Below are 22,042 nucleotides of genomic sequence, written 5' to 3' on the forward strand. Positions count from 1 at the left end.
TTTAAAATATTCAAAAATTTAAGTTTATAATTAGTAAATTATAAAAGAAAATATTTTATTCATGCAACAGCATTTATGCAATTAAAAGTTAATTTAAAAATAATCAATACTATTTATTAGCAAATTGTTTAAAATATTTTTTAATAATTTTCTAAACTAGGGGAAAAAGATAAAAATACTTTTCAAAATAAACTGTATTAAATATTAAGAAATATTCTGCTTGAAATTGACTTTTCAAGGTAGTAAATTTATAATGTACTTATATTGAGTATGAGTTAACGTTCTTAAGTACTTATATTATAATATTTTTTGAGCAACACATACCAGTTTTTTATACATACATTTCCTTGTTCGTATAATTGTTTAGTGTTTTTCTATTAAAGTTAGTGTTTTGTTATTTAACAATGTTTAAGTTTTACTTAAATAAACTAAAATTCTACCTAGAAATAATAGTTTCTATAACTTTGAGTGTAACATGTATATATAACTTTCTAAATTCACCAACATATGTTTGTTTTTTGATCAGTTGCAACGGTGAATTGTCAACATCTGTAAAATCTGCGTTTCCTCGATTAATTGCCATTGCATGCCTAGTTTCTAAAATTACAGATATGTTCAAAAATTTAACTTATTATCCCAAATATAATAAAAAAATCGAAGAATATGAACTTTATTTTCCAATAATTGTTTCCAAAAAATCATCTAGGAATATTTTCATTATATTTATTGGATTTGCATATATCAGTATCATACTGCCATTAAATATAATAAGACTTTATTTAATTTATTATAATTTGCAAAAAATTAACACATTAATTTTTTTTACATTGATGTACTTACAAAATTTGAGCATTTGCCTGATAGAAATATATTTTATTGTGCGTTGTTTTGGATTATTTCAAAAATTTCAAACTATCAATGAGGAGTTAGCTCTATTGAAATCAAAAACTATAACTAAAAACAAATATCCAGCGGTGTTACTAAATGAAGTACATAGTAGAATTATTAATAATTCACAATGTCATACGTTAGTTAATAGTATTGAATTACTTAGAATGAAGCATCAGTTTGTTAGAAGTGCTTTACGCGACCTTAATAAGTTGTACGGAACTCAAATGGGGTCGTCCTTAGTTTACTTATTTATTATGGTTTTATTCGATATCTACGGAGAAGTAATCACTAAAGATTCAAAAACAAGATCCAAGATATTTATTTACGGATGGTTATTGCAATACGCATTCAGATGTCTTGCAATTATTATTACAACACATTTCACCACAAAACAAGTATGTAACTAGTGAATTATTATTTGATTGTTAATAATTATTATTTAATTATTTATCAACATATTACACCTTAAATCGAAAATATTGAGATTTGTGTTAATGTATTATTTACGGTTTATATTAAATTTTACGATTTCAATTACTAAGATTGTTTAAGTAATTTAAAAAGTTATGACGATGCTAAGTTTTTTTTTCAAATAAGAATCATTCTTATTTTTTTTATCAGTTTTCATTTGAAAGAAAACAAATGTATTATTACGGGATAACCCTTAAATAGTATAAACAATTTAAATATTTATACGACTAAAAATAATTAAAACTATATAAAATATATACTGTCTATTCCAAAATCAGAATTTAAATTAATTATAATTAATTATTAAAGGAAAAATGGGTGTGATCATTTTTGGTGAATCATCTTGTATGATACATGATATTATAATATGAACGTCAATTAATATAATACAACAATATACTACAATATAGTAGTATATTATATAATTTTTTTTTTTTATCAATTTGAATCACCTATTACACTTTTTTTCTTTACTAACTATTAATATATTTCTATAAAATTTTCATTTTTAGGCTTACAGTTCAAAAATGCTTATAGCTGATATAAATAATCGATATTTAGATAAAACCACAAAGGAAGAGGTAAAACAATATTTTTTAACTACTGCAGTTATTGAATCATCTAATCCTTTTATAAATGTTATATTTTTTTAGTTATACTTATTTTTTAATCAAATATATCATCATTCAGTGGAATTTACTTCGTGCGATTTCTTCACACTACACCCCCATCTTATAACTACTGTAAGTGATTCGACAATTACATTTATAAATTTATTTTAATTTATTTATTGCTTTTTATTGCTATGTATTTATATATTAATAATATGTAAAATATACATTACGTATCCATATTATCATCGTTCTTAAATAAACAAAATTAATTTTAAAATAAATAACAAATAAGTATTTGATATGAAATATATTTCATAGGATCCAGAACATTTTGATGTAAACAATTAAAATATAATCATTTTATTATTGTTTTATTTTAAATGTAAATAGTACGTATATAATAAAAACAAATGTTTACGTTGATTTGAAATATTATACGAAATGTATTAATTTAATTTATGTATAAGTATTGATTGTACAAAATAAAAAATATTTTTTTTTTTGTTTAGGCTTTTGCTATTGGAACAACTTATCTTGTTGTATTATTACAAATTCATTAAACAGTATAAATTGAATATAATCAACATCAGTTAGTCTGTTTCTAAACAAAAATTATGTAGCAGTTAGCCGATGCAACGCAAAAATTAATAAAAATATTAAAATATAATTTAAACATTAAATTGTTTTATATATTTATATAACACCTGAATTATGAAGGTAAACGTCAAACAATAAGTTAACGATATAGATTATCACGAAAGAATACTTAATTTTGGGGATATATCAGAGCAAATATAAAGAATAAAATAAAATTATATTTCTTTCCTAGGTAGTTAAAATCTGTAAAACATTTTTTATGTATAATTAATATGTTAAAAATGATAAAAAATATCATTAATTCGTGATTATTATTTTTGTAATAAAAATAGTATTATTGTTATTATTAATTACCATACATTTTTATTAACAAAGTTTTTACAGTGAATAATAAATTAACAAACAACGTAAGTTAAAAAACAATATTTAATTATTATAATATGAAAAAAACATACCTATACTGAATAAAGAGTAAACAGAATTGTTGTTTTTGTTTTATTTTACCTCGGTGATTAGAAATCAATCATATTTTAGGCTAACAGTGTGACTTTCACTTTTAAATACAAAATATTATAATTTTATAAAAGTAGTTAAGCATAGTTTGTTAGGTAGTTTATAGACTATAATGTTTCATTTAATGCATAAATGGCCTATTTTGTTTTGGAACATTTTTAGTGTAATTTCTATCGATTTAAGTTACAATAAATGGCAAATCGTTTTTTCTACGTTATTAATAATAACATCTGTTTATAATTTCTATAATACACCTAATGTTGTATGTGCAATGGAAGGGAAATGCGATGGTTCTTTATCTACTGTAATAAAGGGACTGTTTATAAGGGTGGTAGCAAGTACTTGTGTGATATCAAGACTAGTTATATTTCTTAAAGGTAATAATATGTTGATACAGTATAAGAAAAATATAGAAAAGTTTCATTTGTTCAAACCAATGACTAAATTTGAAACGGAAGTATTGAAAAAAGTGTCATTTCGAATTGTAATATTATGTTTATTTTTCACTGTACCTGTAAATTCTTATAGACTGTGGAAGATGTTTATGATGTTATACAGATTAGATTTTACTATATTTGTTTTTGTTTTTATGTATATTCAAAACATGAGTATGTATTGCGTAGAAACTCATTTTACCTTCTTGTGTTTTATTCTCTATCAAAAATTTGTCGGGATCAACAAAGACTTAATGGCTCTTAAAATCGATACTATCGTACGAAACAAATATCCATTCCTGATGCGGGTAAGAGAAAAGTATGGAAAAAACTTAAATACCGTTGATTACAACAGAGATGTTCTACAAACGCTAACCGCCGGTCATTCGATGGCAAATTTTGTTGAGCAATTAAAAATTAAACACAGAGTAGCTCGCGAAGCAGTGAAAAACTTAAACGATTTGTTTGGTGTTCAATTGGGATTGTCAATGTGTTCATTATGTTTGTTCTCTATGTTTGATTTGTATTATCATATCCGAGGGATAATGAATCCAACTAAGTCTAATATACTGATATATGGTTGGATTTTACAATACTCCGTTCGATTTGGATCTGTTACAATTTTAGCACACCTAACATCGAAACAGGTAAATCAAATACTATATTATTATGAAAAGTTTAAACGTGATGAAAAAATCTTAGATTTATTAAATTGTTTATAATGCCATTGTAATAAATATATTATCGATTATTTATTTATATCGAACACAATTTTCTCAAAAATTCGATTTATAAATGTGTAGTAATATTTTTATCAACGCATACCTAGCTATAAAAAATGGAATTTCATAACCACATTTAGATCTGAAATATTGAGTATACTAAAATTTTGAATAAATGATCTAGATAGTATATATTATAAAATCGTATTTGTAATTATTATGTAGTATTTAATACGTCATATATATATATATTAACATATAGCGTACTTAATTCCTATTACATTCTTACAACCGACTTAGATATCTTCGATGATATGGAATTTCCCTTTTTAAATTTTGTCAAGTTTATTTTTTTTATACCATACAGCTATTATAATAATTAAAAAAAAAAGTATATGATATTTTAATTGTAAAATTACGATCATGCGGCGAGTTAGATAGACAATTTAGCTACACCATTGTCGTAGGTTCATTTTCCTATATCTCAAAATAAAATTTTAATACTAAAAAAATAAATAAATAAAATTCAATAGTACAATTATAACGATCGCATAGCATTGTTGATTACTAATTTTAATTTTTCTACATAGTTATTATATAAACAAAAAACAGTGTGTCTGCAGTGTGGTGAAGTGTATTTCAAAAAACTTTTATCGAATTTAACCCTCCTGTTCAAATGAGTTATATAAAATTATTATAGGGTGTAGGCACCATTTTGGGTGTATAATGTAGTTATCTACAAGCTAAATAGACTAATGTAGATATAATAAAAATATAGACAATATTAATACTTAGAAAATTTTAATATAGTAAATTATATTTTGAAAATCGTTCATGATTAAAAATAATATATAATGTATAGTGCATAAGCATATGACACATGCATAAATAGCATATTTTATAATACTAGCTAGGGTTTAGTTTAGGTATTTGTAATTAATTAAAATATTAATTTTTAGTTTTAATTTTAAATGCTAACATAATATAAGTACGAACACTACCAACCATGCATAATATATACAGACATTAGGTAAAACGCATAAATAACAGTTACTAATTAATTTTAAAAATAATGATTTAATATTTTAAAAACATTATTAAGTATGTTAAAACAATTTAAATTATCAATAACCTTAATAAAAAATAATGAAACATTTTTATTATAGTTTTCTTTAGAATTAAAGAATTATTATCAGAAGAAAGAAAAATTTTGCAGTGAAAAAATATTCTTATTTCATATTAATTTTACCGTGTTTTACCATTAATATTTTTAATATTTGTTAAAGGCACTAAAATCTAAGGTACTCTTAACGGATATAAGTAATCGTTATTTAGACAAGAATACAAAAGAAGAGGTATGAAAATGTGTTTTTATTGAATATAAACTTTTAAATGTAATCAATTGATGTTTAAATTTTTATATTTTTACTCAACAGATACAATTGTTCCTTAATCAAATATGCAGTTGTGCGATTGAATTTACTGCTTGCGATTTCTTCACTTTAAATACTCATCTAATAACATCTGTACGTTAAATTATAATATTGTAAAATAAACTTATAAAATCCAATAAAATAATATATATGCTTTTTAAGTCACTCTTCATTAAAAAAGCAATTTCAGTTAACCTTCAAATTTTTAAGGCCATTAACGTATTAAACTATAAAAATATATAATACGTATAAATAATATTTTACGTAATATTAGGTTTTAGGTAATAACTATAATAATAAAATTAATTTTAGTATAATTTATTTAATACACAGGTTTATTCAAATTTTAAATAGAGAAGTTTTTATATATTATACATTACAATAGATTATAACTATTATTATAACTCTTCCGTAAGTAGATAGATTAGCAAGATAGATTTAATTTACATGCACCGTAATTTTATTTAATCTATGGTATTAGGTATGATGTTTATATATTTGTTAATTTACTTTAAAAGAGTATTAATGGTATTTATTTTAATTTTATTGTTCACAGGCAATTGCTGCTGCTACGACATATCTCGTAATATTATTACAATTCAATTAGGTAAACAATTTTTAAATTAAATTTAAATTGTCAAATATTAACAAAATAATAATTTTAAAATATGCATTATAAGTTCTATGACTCGAAGATTCTTCGCTGGAAAGCTGAAATACATTTTTTCTCTCATAACATGCACTTATTGTTTTACTTCTTTGAACAGTTTATGTAATTAAAAATACTCAAATTTAAATTTAAAAAAATAATATCTATAAAACCTAAGAATATTTATAATATTAATTATTTAATAAATTAATACATATCATTGATGTATATTTGTACATTGCAAAACTTTAATAGAAATATTACAACATTTATGTCTTCATTATATTATATTTTATATCATTTATAATACAACACATATACAATTAAATATGATTTAAGTTTCAAATTATTTTAAGCATGTTAAGTACTCCTTCGATCGACGATCGGTAAACAGTAATAAGTACTTAGAAAACATAATATAATGAAAATAAAGACATGACGATACCTAACAAAAATTAGTAATTAAAAATAGACAGCTGTCCATTAATTTATTTACAGTCCACTGTTGTGGTAATAGCGGAATCGTCTACAGAAAAGGTTATACGTTTCTATCAAAAATACTGTTTTTTCCTCTGAAGAGATAATGTTAAATTTTTTTCACAATAAACTGTACCACAACATTGAATTAGTGATTTCTATATTAGTTGTGTTGTCGTGTGCTTACAATTACATAGAATCTCCAAGAATTATGTGTCTAATCAACATTTGTAATAATCCAACGTTTACGACAATGGTGTCCATGTTTCCACGAGCTGTAGCTATCGCATGTCTAATATCCAGAATTACGGTTATGTACAAAAACATAAGTGCGATTACTAATTATAAGAAGAAAATCAAGCAATATGAAGTTTACTATCCGATGTCAATTGACAAAGAAAATTTTCGACGGTTTTTTATAATTGTCGTCGTATTTTTGTATTCTATACTGATATTACCGTTTAATTCATATAGATTGTATTTGATAAATATTTATTTTAAAAACAAAATAATACTTATATTTATTTTACTAATGTACATACAAAATGTGAGCATGTCTATAACAGAAATACAATTTATAATGCATTGTTTCGGATTGTATGTGAAATTTCAATCAATCAATGAAGATATGTCCACGATGAAGTCGAAAACAATTTTATTGAACAGATACCCGTTTGTATTAAAATCTGAAGAACGCAAAAGCATTGAATTGTTTCCATCAGCTCGTAATATTGAACTACTTAAGATGAGACATCAATTTGTCTGCGAGTCAGTTAGTGATCTAAATGAAATGTACAGCATTCAACTAGGAATGTCTGTATCTGTTTTGTTTATAATGTTATTATTTGATGTTTATGAAATCGTAACGACTGAGTTAATCGAAACGAAAACGTCTTTACTATTTTATGGATGGCTTGCACAGTATATATTCAGATTTTTTATAGTTATATTGACTTCACATATAACCACGAAAGAGGTAATTGTTGATTTAACAATATATATTAAATTATAATATTGACATGAGATATACAAATACATTTTAAAAGAATAGCAAACGATTGAATAACATATCATTAAATACAAATAATCTTCTTATTATACAATATGTAATAGGTACTTACAACACCTACCTAATAAAAGTATTAAGTACGTTATATCATTTTGCTAACATCTTCATAAAATAATTAATTTAACATAGTGCATACATTTTTTTCTGGTATAATTAGGGAAATACAGCTTAGGCTATCTATGTTTGTAAAATAAGTACTCAATACCTATATTTGAATAATTTTGCTTAATTTTAGGGTCACAGAACAAAAATACTTATTACTGATATAGACAATCGTAATTTTGATAGTAGAACAAAAGAAGAGGTAAAATTGTTTTGTAATAAATAGAATTTTTTGTTTTTAAAAGTTTTATTTTATTTATTTTTTAGTTACGACTATTTTTGATTCAAGTATGTAATCATTCAATGGAGTTTACAACCTTTGATTTCTTGACACTAAATACACACCTTATTACTTCTGTAAGTTTACTAATGTTAAACTTTTTTATTCAAAATATCAGCTTAATGTATTTTCTTATTTAAAAAAAAAAAAGACATTATTTACATAATATAATATAATAACTATTTCTTTTTATATAGTAAAGAATAATCTTTTATTAAAAAAATTAGTTATTATAGTGATAATCTCTTCATTTTAATAAATTTATATTTTATTTAAAGTAATGTCATATAATTATTATAAATTATTTATACGTTAAATTAATATGCTTAATAATTGTATATAACAATGTCATATAATATAATGTTAGCCGACGAATATAATATAAACTTACATCAATAATTTAAAGTATCTAACTTAATTCAAATTATTAATAAATATAATTTTTTTTTCAGGCTATAGTCACTGGTACAACTTATATTGTTTTATTATTACAGTTCCGTTAAATAAAGAAAAATGAAAACGATACAGCACTTACAATAATATTTAAGATTATCTAAAAGCATAACATATTACATTTTTATAATATTTTATAGCAGTATAAAAAAAACTTTTCAATAAAATAAATGAATATATGCTATTAAATATTTAGAACCACTCCATAAAAATTTAACCTTTAAGGTAATAAATATTAATAATGTGTATGTATGAATGATGATATACTACTTTTTAAAATAATTATATGTAAACAAATGTCTTATCACTTTTCTATATGATTGGTTCAGCAATTATATTTTATAAAATACATAATTTATTGATCTATACAATACTGTTTTTTATAGTTTAGTTAGTCAGTTATATTGTGGTACTTATAATGTTTAAGTTTGGTTTCAATTAATTGAAATTCAGACTAAAATTAATATACTTTTCTAGCAATGATATATTTAATGAATTATTTAAATGCACTTGGTACCATTTATTTATATAGCATCAATTTGTACGAGGTATCGTAGTTAAAATCAACGTCCTGTATGTTATATAATTAGAATCGTCTATATGACTGTTATTTATGATGAAATTATTCGATATTTATAGTAAATTATCTATTGAATCTAACGTAACAAAATGCACAACCTACTTTACGGATGGCTTCTACAATATTTGTACAAATTTTGTGTAATTGTATTGACATCGTATATTAATACGAACAAGTACACATTTTATACCTTATAATGAAAGGCATCTTTTGGTGTTGTTTTTTATTAGACATTATAATTGTGTTAAACAATAAATTCTCCAATTCCTTAAAATATAGTATTATAAACCTTTTGTTAGCATAATGTATTATCCATACCAATTTTTGAGTACGAGTAATATTGAATGTATTTAAAAATATATTATAGTTGCAAATTTGAAATTTAAAAACTATAATTCTCTGTCTAAGAATTAAAGGGCAATAAGGGTTCTTTTACGTAAGCTTGAATTTTTTTCTAAATATAGCAATTTTTAATCATAATAATTCTAATAAAATATAAGTGAAATTCTAGTACTGGATCATCATTGAATAATTAAATTAAATTGGATATGGGTTAGAGTTTTTTTGCCATTTCATTATTTAAATTTGGACTTGCATGCGTATGTATTTAAGATCGTATAAAATTATTTATTAAATAATTGATATAATTGTACCATGATAACAAGCACATATAAGTCATAATTTCTTAAGGAAAATTAAGTGTTGAATATTTTGGGCTTTATAAACAAATAGAGTACCTATAAAAATTATTTATTTATGAGTAAAAAATCTTAAAAACATTGATTTTTATTTCTTAAAATACATATTTGTGATCTATAAGTAATAATTTTAGGTAGTACAAATTAAGTTAGTCACATTTTCTCGATTCGCCTTTTTTCCTGGTAAAGCAAACCTCCTTTAAATTTGTTCAGAATTTTTAACGATAAAATTTTATAATAATTTATTTATTATACATTTAATGAAATTGTACTTGTTATCTGATTGTATTTTTACACATTATAGGTACACAGACCAAAAATAATAATAACTGATATAAATAAAATAACTGTTATATAAATAATAGTAAAAACCAAGAGGTTTAGTTTAATTCATAATAATAGGTAGGGATTCTTTTATACTTATTAATGTCTTAATTACTTATATAATTAAGTACATGAATAATATAAATTAAAATATATAACTAAATTAAATTATTAAGTTTAAATGAAATTGTGTTTGTAAATATAATAATTTTTCATTACCACAAAAATAGAAACCCAATACGTTTCATGAAAATATATTTTTAACCTGTTTAAATATTTGATAAATATTTACTATAAAGAAATAATTATAAACTAATAAAAAAATAAGAAAAAACAATTTTAATTTTACCTGTAGTTTTATTTTTAGGCTTTTGTTGCTGGTACAACTTTTCTAATTTTATTATTACAATTAAATTGAACAAATAAAAGACACATGGTACGGTATCATAACTATATGTTATAAAAATATTTATTTAATAAATAGATTTAAGTTTATCTAACTAAGATACTTATAATTAGATACCTAAATTAAATTTTACCAAAAAATATTCAATAAAAATATATAAAATTATATACAAATTAATTAATAGTATCAATTAAGTTATCATAGTATTTTATCTTGTCTGTTACTAGTAATTTATTTGTAAGAGATAAATGTTTATATTATTCTTTAAATCAGAAAATCAATACATATGTGTAATTTAATCTTATCTGATTTGTATAATTTATATTATTATATAACAATGTAAATGTATTAAACCATGTGTGGAGAGTACACTTGTAAAAATCTATCTAGAATTTCTGAATCAAAATGATTGTAGGCATTTTTAATTTTTCGACGTATTTGTCTATTATTATTAGGCGTATTTTGAGATCTAATGAATGATAATTTTCTACTTTCATTTTGAAATTTATGTCCATCGTCGTCTTTTTCAATTTTTTTAATAGTATCAGTACCGTTATGACTGTATGAACACTGACCATTATTGATTATTTGAATTATATGTATAGGTATAGATTTTTCACCCTCTTGAATCATTTGTAGAATCTTCGACAGATTTGAATTAATTAGATCTTTTCTTTCACAATCCGTTGAAGAATGCGTTGAACTCAATTTTGAGTCTATTTCAGATACAGGCTTTATAACTGAAAGACGTTCTACTCCGGGCTCATTCAATAATTTAAAATCACCAGTTAATAACTTTGAAAGGGATATAGCTGAGTGCTTACCATCGGGTTTTTCAATTGGTATAAAAATTTCAGACATATACTCGGAACCATTATTATCAATACTTGTTTGACTTACTAAAGGTATCTTAAACACACCATCGGCTATTTTCACTTGCGAAAGTACTCCAAATCTATGCGGGTTTAAAGATTCGTCATTAGGATTACTTACATCAAATTTATCATTGTCTAACATAACGGTATTAATGGGAAAAATTTTTGATTTATTCAAATCTGACTGATTTTTGTGGTTTTTAACATTAACTTCAAATTTATTTTTTATCTGGGAATCATAGTTTTCGTTATATTCTATTTGATTGATTGGCATTGGTTGCAATAATTTTACGTCTAATTTATGGTGCCTTTGGTTTCCATTTGAAAGTTGTCTGCTATTTGGGGATTGAATGATAAATTGAGAATTTTTATTTGATATGTTAGCTTTTTTCATTGGTTCATCAAATAAAATTGGCTCTAGATCTTCGTTTGTGTATGGTGCATGTTCATTATCATATAGGTCTTCCACTTGAGATTGTTCTGGAGAATAAAATTTCAATGAACCATTCAATTTAGCATCATCAAATTTTAGTTTTAAATTTTCTTTTGAATCAGTTTTTTTAATAAAAACCTGCTCTATAGGAGATTGGTAGTTAAGAATATTTTTATTTTTTAAAGTTAAAGTAAGTGGTCTGTCAAAAAGATTGTATTTGATTTTATCTGTTTTGTCTAAAACTAATGGTTCTGAATTTGGTTTTTTTTTAAAGTTATTTAACGATTTATTTAATTTTAATACTGGAACATTTTCGTTATTTTTCATCTGATTTATTGTGTCTGAAGAAATAAATGTTTTTTGATTTTTGATTGATGGAACTGGTTTGGATATTTTTGATTTTAAAATATGTTCACTTATGATAGTACTTGTATTACTACTTTTAGCATACAAAGGAGTTTTTGTTGAATAAACATTTGTAATTTTATTTTCTGGCGTCATTTGAATTTTAGTACTTTTAATATTTTTGATTAAGCTCGATGGTCTTTGTAATTTTACAAGGTCTAAATTATTAGTATTTAAAATATCTTTTCGAGAAATTATGTCTTTATTGTTATTTACTTTAAATTTTTTAAAAATACGATTATTTGGATTAAATGTAGTATACTTATCTGATTCTATAGTAAATTGTCTTGGAATATTTTTCGTTACATTAATGTCATAACTTTTTATTAGTTTTTCTAGATTTATTGGTGTAGATTGAGGTAAATGCTTGTCGATAACTTTTAATGGCACCTGTGACAAAATTCTAGGAGCAGCAAATATTTTTTTAGCTGAAGTCATATAATTAGTATTATTGTAATTACCAAAATTACTTTCGGTATGTATTTTTGAATTTATTGGAATTTTCATTTTTTCAATAAATTTTCTCGGAGACCTTTTTGTAATATTTTCTACTTGTTTATTTGATATAATTTGAAGTGGAGATCCACTAATAATCTTATCTACTATTTGAGTAGAACTCTTATTAAAAATGTTATTATTTTCTTTAATTTTATTCATATTATTGTTTTCTCTGTAATTATTTCTTACAGAAGTATCATCATTTTGTGGAAAATGTTTTAATTTTACATTAAATTGCCTTGTATTCTTTTGTGGTAAAGTTTTGGGGATTAAAGACATTCTTTTGCTATTAATTTTTTCCAAATTTTTATTATTTTCTTCGTTATTTCTTTGTGTTTGACCATTTAGTTTTAATTCCGGAATCATAGATTTGAATGAAGAATTTTTTGAATCAATTTCTACATTTTTATTTATTCTTTTATTGTTTGTACCTTTAGACTGATTATCATCAATATTTAATATTGATCCATATGACGAGTTTAAATTTGATTCTTTAAGATTATTTTTTCTTGTATTTTCATGTATAACTAGTTTTTTCCCCAAAAAATCAGGATTCAAATCCTTTTTATTTTTTATTAAATATTCTCTATCTGTAATATTTTTAGCCTTATTTATTTTACTATTTTTTCTTAATAATTGATTCGAACGTTTATGACTATTCATTTTTAAACTGTTCGGTGATGTATACAGATCAGTTTTTATTTCAGTGATATTTGTTACCATTGAAGAACTTAAAATATTCTTGATTATTTTTTTATTGCAGGAACAATTCAAATTATCGTCTAAGGAATTATTTTCTTTTTCATTTAAATTTGAATTTTCTACAGTTGTTTCTTCATCTGAAAAAATTGTTTTTGGATTATTATCATTATACTCTACGACTCTATCTGGGTTTTTTGATTTTGATGCTTCATTTAAATCTGATATTATTTTTTCATTTGATTCAAATATTGCCACCGTTGTTGGAAAATTACTAAGAGTTGGTTCATATTGACTTTTATTATTCTCTTCGTGACTCGAAACATTTTTTTCCTTATTAAATTGGTCTGTATACGGTTTAGTTGTAAATTTTAGCTTATAATTATCACCAGTTATACTAGAATCTGATTTATATTTAGATGTAGATGATACAACAATAGGCATAATGGTCTCTCTAGAGAATAATAGGTGTTTATTTTCCTCTGTAAGTGGAGATGTTGAAATGTATTTATTTTTTTCAGTAACTACTGATAAATCGTTAAACTTATTAGAAATATTGTCATTAGTTTCAACAACTTGATTTTTCAAATCTTTAAAATTTAATTGTTCCATGTTATTATCCGAAATTGATTCATTTTTATCATTTAACTCATTCTTACGATCATTTACTATAGGTTTACAATCATTCATTTTATTTTCTATTATTTTTTTTCTTACCCAATTTCCATTTACAAAAGTATTTTCGGGACTAGATTCGAGTTTATTTACAATATGATTTCCTTTTATTTTTTCAAATTTAATTATCGTTTCTTCTCCAGAAGAACTATTTGTATTTTGATTTTCAATTATAGATGGCTCAATACTTGTTTGTATTGGTAGATTTTTAAATAAATTAGATTTTAAATTTTTTGATTTATTTATTTTATCAATTACTTGATTCAAAACTTTAATAAAGTAATCATCGTCCATTTTTTCTAATTGTAAATTACTATTATAATTATTTTTGGATTCTTCTAAATTTATACTTGGTTTTAAAAGTACACAATCCGTACATTTAATTGTTGGTTCTATTCCATTTTCGATATTTGTTAAAAGAAGTTTCTGAGGTTGCTGGTGGTTTATAGAACCTTCATTTTGAGTAATTTTCTTAGTACATCTTTTTCTTTCTTGAGATTCGTTAAAATTTCTTGTTATTTGTTTAGAATTTTGTTCTATTTCCCTATGTAAATTTAAATCATCAATTAGACCATTAATTTTTTTCCTTCGATTGTCATTATATTTTCCATCGTCATAATAATCATACATATCATCATAGTTATCAGGTTTTAAATCTAATATTACTTTTATATATCGCTTAGATTCCGTATCTTCGTTATTACTTATATTAGAAACTTGTTGCACATGTCTTGGAAAACGATTTATTTGAGAAGAAGTTACTACAGACGTAACAGGTAAAATACTATTGATCCATGTGGAGTCAAGTGTATTTAAATTCTTTGTTCTGTTAAAATTGATAAATTTTCTGAAAAATAATTATATTATTAAAAATATATGTAATATTATATGTTAATAGCTATATGGTATATATAAATTTTTATTTTATTTTTAATAAATTATAGACATTTGAAGTTTAAAATTTGACGAAATTAAATACCAATTTAAACAAAGTTCGTTTTTTCAATGATTTTAGTATTTTGTTATATATTGTCATTAAAAAAAAAAATTAATTGTAAGAACTTGAAATGTTCGGATATTGTTTAAATTATTTTCTATTCGTAATAATATTTTAAAAATAATTTATCTAATCTTAAAATATTTATATCACAGAAAATATTTATGCTGTTCCAAATGGTACGCGGTATTAATTAATAAGTACTGTGATAAACGAATTTCTTATAGTGATATAAGTAAACTATAAAATAAAATTAGAAACAGCTGTGGTAAAAGTATTATCTCCATTTAGAACTATTTTGTGTAGGTACAGGCAATTATTTATTATTAAATTTTAATTTAACGTATACATATATTACAGTGACCTATACTCAATTGCGAGGTCGATATAGCCGTAAAGATACTCGAAAATTATATTACTGTAGAATGAATTTCCTGATTTTTTAACAATTAAATATATAAAAAATAAATAAATAAAATAAAAAAATACATTTACTTATTCAAAAACATTGTTTTCATTTTTATTGTTGAATGATCGTTTTCCATTTTTATTGGATTACTTTGAAATACATTATTCAATACTGTTGTTGAATTTTCAGCCAAGATCAAGATATAATATAATAAATATAGTACTGAAAATTGCTGATTCATTGTTTCACCTATAAAAAATATAAAGAACAGTTTTTTTACTCAAGTAAATTTGTAATTATTTATAGACATCGTCTATTAAAAGATATTATTTTATACAAGTATTTGTTTTTGCAGATATACAATACTACTATATTACTTAATGATTCATAAGCACATTGTAAATAGATATAACCATTTATAATAATATCACACTTAATAATTAATATACCTAATATTTATATACATAATTTTATCTGAAAGTTTGCTATTTTTTATTTGCATTTGTATGTTCAAAGTTTTAACATTGTATAATTTTATAATGAAAAAAAAAAATATAAATATCTTATAATTTTATAATTTTTTTATATTATAGTAATATATTTTTCATAAAATTGTAATTAACTTAAAATTAATAATAAAATCCACTTTAATTTTTATGAAATTATAAGCTATAATTTATAGCTTTCTTTACTAGAAAGATTCAAATCATTTTTTTCATTCCATATTTTTAAATGGGTACATTTATTTATGATTTATACCACTAAATTAATCAAGTAACATATTGTACATCGTATAATGTCACGATAAAATAGATAATTTTCAGCATTTTTAATGGTGACATAAGATTGTACTACTACCTACTCATGTATTAGCCAATAGGTAGCAAATAGGTTCTATAATAAAATCAAACAATAAAAATAGGCGCACCACTTTAATTTCAATTAATATTTTAATCCTAAAAATCTTCTCACATACATTGTTTAAGTAAGGCATATTGAAATAAGTAACACATTTTACATAAAAGTTTGATTTTAAATAGATGAATAACATTTTGTATTAAATGTACGGAGACTATGTAAAATAAGAGTAAATAAAATTATTGATTTAACATATTTAATAATTAATTTTGGGACACTATTCAATTGACAAAATAAAAACTTACTATTTATTATTTCATCTGTCATCATTTATCAATAATATAAATAGTTTCGTTTTACATAATTTAATTTGATTTTAAAGAAGAAACACAGATTGAGCATGCAGGCTGTAACCTAATGAACGATGTCTAGGCTCTAGAATTTAGTAATAAAAACGAATAATTTTGAAACAAATGGAAAAATGGTAACAGATACATCATGAATAATAATTATACAAAAATAACTTTGTGTTTTTATTTTTAGTTTATAGTACATTTTTAAAGCGTCAAATTTCTATCAACATACATTTATTTTAATGTCACCCTAATAATATTTAATAAAGGAATTTTTTCAATATTAAATATACATTTTATTGTATTATTACTACTATTTATATTTCAGGTGTATCATAACTATTCCATAACAATAATAAAACCATTGTTGTATAATTTATAGCTACATTCTTGAGTCATTAAACTTGTTCGTGACAAATATAAATGTTGTGTAGGTAAAATAACTGAATTACAAAACAATGAACTAAGGAAGTCCTTTTAGATTATAAACAATAACACTAGCTAAACAAGCATTTCACTCTGCACCATAATTGATAACAGTTACCTATTTCTATTACTGTTAAAGTTGAGAAAAAATTAAGTTGAAACATACAGGTAATACTTTCAGGTACATTAAATCGTGGTAACTGTCATTGTCTTATTGACATTAATATTATAAACATATCTGATATCAATTTGAAATATTTGTAATTAATTTACCTACTTTATTAAAATGAATCTATTTTCGTTTAATTCTGTATTGAAATTTCAAAGTAAATTTTATTACAAAAGTTGTAAAAAATGTCCAAAAAGAAAAAAATAAAAACATTTTGATAATATTTAAGATAAATACTAGAAAAGCAAATAAAAACTATTGTTTCGTTGTAATTACTAAGTCAATGTTGTTATATACAATTATAATTATTGCAGTATGTACTTATGTGCTATGTAGATACCTAAAAATGCAGTAATTTATTTCTAATAATTTAAAATTTAAACAATACTTAATATGTGCTAATAATAGGTAACTTCTATTCTTAATATAAAGTTTAATTTCTAAGACATGGAGGTAAAAAAAAAACTATAATTTTAAATTTATAAATCTTCACAATTTCACATAATATATACATAATAATATGTAAAAAGTAACTACATACATTACAGGAAAAATTACAAATCGCATAAAATTCAGAAATTTACAGGAAAACTATATGTATTGTCTATACTCTATATAGTTTATAGTATAGGTACCTACTTGAGAAAAAAATTTCTCGACTTTCGACTAGACAAATCTAGTAACCAACATCGATTAGATAAAATCATAATGTATATAAATTTGAAGACTTTAAAGTATGAAGTACGTGTATATTTTTTTATTAATTGTGGAAACTGTCTATAAAAGTGATCGGCAATAGGCGGCCCACAGGCCAAATCCGAACTGTGAAAGAAAAATAATTGGACCACAAAAAATATTTTTTTTAATAATGCTGGTTTTCCACATATAATATATATTTTATCTATTTTATAATATATTTAGAAGTTACGATGGTGTTTATCGTTTATTGCTATTTACAATAATAGTTACGATAACACAACAATTATTAACTATCTGAGTTTTTAGTTTTTATTGATCCTCGAAATTTTTTTTTTTGATTTTCTGGACCTCCATAGAATTTAATTGCCGACCCCTGGTCTATAATATCACTATATAAATACATTTTGCGATGTTTTATTTTTTTATTTTTAATACCTATAGCTATATATTAAATATATACCTATAAAAAAAAATAGCTATACCTATATTTAAATTATAGTAATTTATTTTAATTTTTAGCATTAAGGTAGGTTGATATTATTTTTTGGGATAATAAAGTATTTCATTACTATAATAATATACATTTATACCATATTATATATATATTTAGTTACCCAAATTTTAATTTTATTAATTATACAGGTGAATATCCAATGTTATAGAAATTTTCAAAAAACTTCAGATGTTCATAAAAAATTAATTTGGCTTTCTTTTAATAAATTAGAAAACTTATAAAGAACCTTGTTTTCAATTTTAAAATCTCAGATATAAATAGAATTCTTTTCATATAACTATCTCTATCTTCAAAATAACTTGTATTTTTTAAGATTTTTTCAAATATTATCAAAATTCTAAATTTAAATTCTTATAAAAAAAAATTGTGACCATAATTTTTTGATATTTTTAAGTGATTAATAAGCCTCCAATTAAAAAATTTAAATTGTCTATAAAAGCTCAAAAATTATCGAAATATTTTTAAAATCTTATCGAAAACAAAAAACAATAATATAAACATTTAATAAAAAATTTAAGTATCTACGATTATTCATTTTTGATTAATACTAAAAAAAAAAAAAATCTATTTTGTCAGAAACTAGGTTTGCATAAATATATATTTTTTTAAATTTTTTTGTTTGTTTTTATCGATTATAAAACAAATTACAGAATATTTTAAATTTTGATCTATTTTAACTAGATCCAATTTCCTTTGTAAAACCATTCTCAAAATTTAAAATCAAAACATTATACCGACAAATTTTCGTGTGGCATTAAAAAAAAACTCTTATAAAATGAATACATTCATCTCTTCGCTCAAAGTTTAAAAAATAAAAGTTTGTACAAGTTTAAGTATTTTAAAATAAAGTTTTTACTTTTTATACTTTATAGTTTGTTTAAATATTTCAAATAATATTAATTATTAAAGATTCATAATGTTAAAAGCTTCAAACAACGTTTTCCAATTTGTTGCATAGATTGAACATAAAATTAAAATTTTACGATACCTATAGTATTATTAAGTAATAATATTCATTGATAAAATGCGTATAGTGCCTTTTATATGATTATACATACTAATAAATTAAAATTTTAGTATTTTTTACCTTACTGTACATTAATGTGTAATATGGATACTTTCCAAGTTTAAGAAGTAATATGCCTTGTATGTCTTATAACCATAAAAAAATAAAGTATTGTTAAATATTTTACAGCGTTTAAAAAATTGTATATTAATATAATCTTACCGCGGTTTACGGATAAACGGAACAATACACTCCACAGTTATGACACGGTATGAGATAGTTTCAGTGAATACCATTGACTACAAATCATTGAAATGTCGTAACTTGAACATAATAACAATTTGGTGCTGAGAGCCGCGAAAAGATACGCGACGTAACCGCGTCTAGTGAAATTATATTGCAAACATAACAATATACTAGACGTCTCTGCCCACATCTTGTACAATTTTTCTGGTGTTCTCATTGTTTTCCAAACATTAAATATTCGTATTTGTTACTAGTTAGCAGTTATGATCAGAAAAAAAATTATATTCCACGTACGGATCGAAACGATGTATATATAGTATCATAGTATATTAAGTATAATATATGTATATGTGTAAATCCAAGAACTTGCGTAAAAATGTACGCGTTTGGTGTTTTTTTTTTTTTAATAGATTATTGGTTTTATGACATTTCTTGAAAATTATTATTGATACTATAGTCTATAGGTATAATTTATCAATTCAGTATTTCTTTAAAATTCTATAATCAAAATAATATTCATTATCATTTATTATTATTTATTACTAATAAATTATTAACTATTATCAGGGCTAGGATTTATATGTAATATAAAAGTACCTAGTGAAGTAAAATATATATTTCTTCATTTCATTAGAATTTCCTAAAATATGTAATAAAATACATAATAGATTTTCCAATAATTTCCAAACTATCATATACCAAGTGCAACAAAACTACAGAAATATCTTAATTTAAAAATAAATAAAGTTACTTTATCCATGCATTTCTTTTTTAATTTTAAAAAAATCCATAGCATTTTCAATTGGTACATTTTTAATTTGTTTACGTTAAAACAAAAATCTCTAATTTTACGAACTTGAAATTAAAAAATTTGAAACAGAACTCTTAATATTACTTTTGACTAAGTGTAACATAAAACATACATTTTTCATGTTTACATAATTAAAATATGTATTATACTTAAAATATACAAAAATATGCAAAATAGAAAATAGGTTATTCAATATTCATATCAATACTTATATTAGGAGATTGGTGCCTTGTGGACGTAAATTACTAATGACATTTTAAAAAGGATGTTGCAAAAAAAAAAACATACTAATTACCAATACATATAAATTGTATATTAAATAGTAAACAGTATATTATGTTTGTAAAACAATTAATATTTATTTGATAATAATAAAACATTGTAGTAGGGTTTACATAGGTGATAGGTAGGTACCTATCTACCTAAATACCTACCTAAGATTTAACTTATTTTGTTCTGGATAAAAATTTTCATTTGTTTCAAAGTCACCTAGGTATATTAAACATAAACATACAATATATTTATTTTTATTTGACATTTGCATTTTAAAACTTCTCAATATTTTTAACATATTATACAAAATCAAAGACATATTAAGTAAATATTAAATATAATTCTAAATTTTAATTGAACATTAAATTTATTTTATTTATGCTTAAATATTAACAATTTTTCACATTTCAACATAAGTCCGGTATGGTCTAGTGGCTAGGATACCTGGCTTTCACCCAGGAGGCTCGGGTTCGATTCCCGGTACCGGAAAGATTTTTGGTATTTTTCTTTTATAAATTTCTTAAGTAATTCTAATCCCTAATGGGAAATCATACAATTTTCCCCTAATAATTATTATTCAATACAAAATATTTCGAAGTTTGCAAAACTTTCTGCAGACGTGTTATTTATTTTAAAAATATAAATGAAACTCAAAGGATTTTGGAATTATTATAATTAGAATTATGGACTTCATACTCTAAAAATTTTTAAAATATCCATAGTTATATGCCTTTAAAAATTACCATACATGCTTTAAAAATATGCAAAATTGCTAAAATATGATCTTAAAAATATTTTATTTTTCATTAAAAAATCAAAAATTATAAATTTATTTACTATTAAAATAATACATTTTTAATTTAATTTTCACAAAAGAATTAAAATATTATACTAACTATTTAAACGTCAAATTAAAACACAACCATACCAATATACAAACTGAAATCAACTAAGGATTGTTGTATTCGGCGCATTCCTTATCG

The 22,042-nt window shown here is 22.6% G+C and overlaps 3 protein-coding genes and 1 non-coding gene across 4 annotated transcripts; 3 read left to right on the top strand and 1 right to left on the bottom strand.

Annotated features, from left to right (window-relative positions):
* The first annotated feature begins 404 nt into the window (after positions 1-404).
* LOC112599924 lies at positions 405-2,568 on the top strand. Its single transcript, XM_025347052.1, has 4 exons — positions 405-1,286; positions 1,875-1,943; positions 2,016-2,105; positions 2,486-2,568. Exons 1-4 carry the CDS (start codon positions 405-407, stop codon positions 2,534-2,536), a joined length of 1,092 nt encoding a protein of 363 aa, XP_025202837.1. The 3' UTR covers positions 2,537-2,568.
* Positions 2,569-3,198: 630 nt separating this feature from the next.
* On the top strand, positions 3,199-6,282 carry LOC112599930 (gustatory receptor for sugar taste 43a-like). Its single transcript, XM_025347065.1, has 4 exons — positions 3,199-4,167; positions 5,529-5,597; positions 5,679-5,768; positions 6,232-6,282. Exons 1-4 carry the CDS (start codon positions 3,199-3,201, stop codon positions 6,280-6,282), a joined length of 1,179 nt encoding a protein of 392 aa, XP_025202850.1.
* Positions 6,283-11,061: 4,779 nt separating this feature from the next.
* LOC112598165 (uncharacterized protein MAL13P1.304-like) lies at positions 11,062-19,995 on the bottom strand. The gene is made up of 3 exons (XM_025344548.1): positions 19,952-19,995; positions 15,791-15,953; positions 11,062-15,145 (listed from the first exon to the last, which is right to left on the bottom strand). The coding sequence occupies exons 2-3, from the start codon at positions 15,943-15,945 to the stop codon at positions 11,062-11,064; spliced, it is 4,239 nt and encodes a 1,412-aa protein (XP_025200333.1). The 5' UTR covers positions 15,946-15,953; positions 19,952-19,995.
* Positions 19,996-21,476: 1,481 nt separating this feature from the next.
* Trnae-uuc lies at positions 21,477-21,548 on the top strand. The gene has a single exon. It is a non-coding gene; the product is annotated as a tRNA-Glu (tRNA).
* Positions 21,549-22,042: the final 494 nt, after the last annotated feature.

This window comes from Melanaphis sacchari, unplaced genomic scaffold (assembly GCF_002803265.2).
Source record: "Melanaphis sacchari strain LSU unplaced genomic scaffold, SCAv2.0 Contig0_pilon_pilon, whole genome shotgun sequence".
Lineage (NCBI taxonomy): Eukaryota > Metazoa > Arthropoda > Insecta > Hemiptera > Aphididae > Melanaphis > Melanaphis sacchari.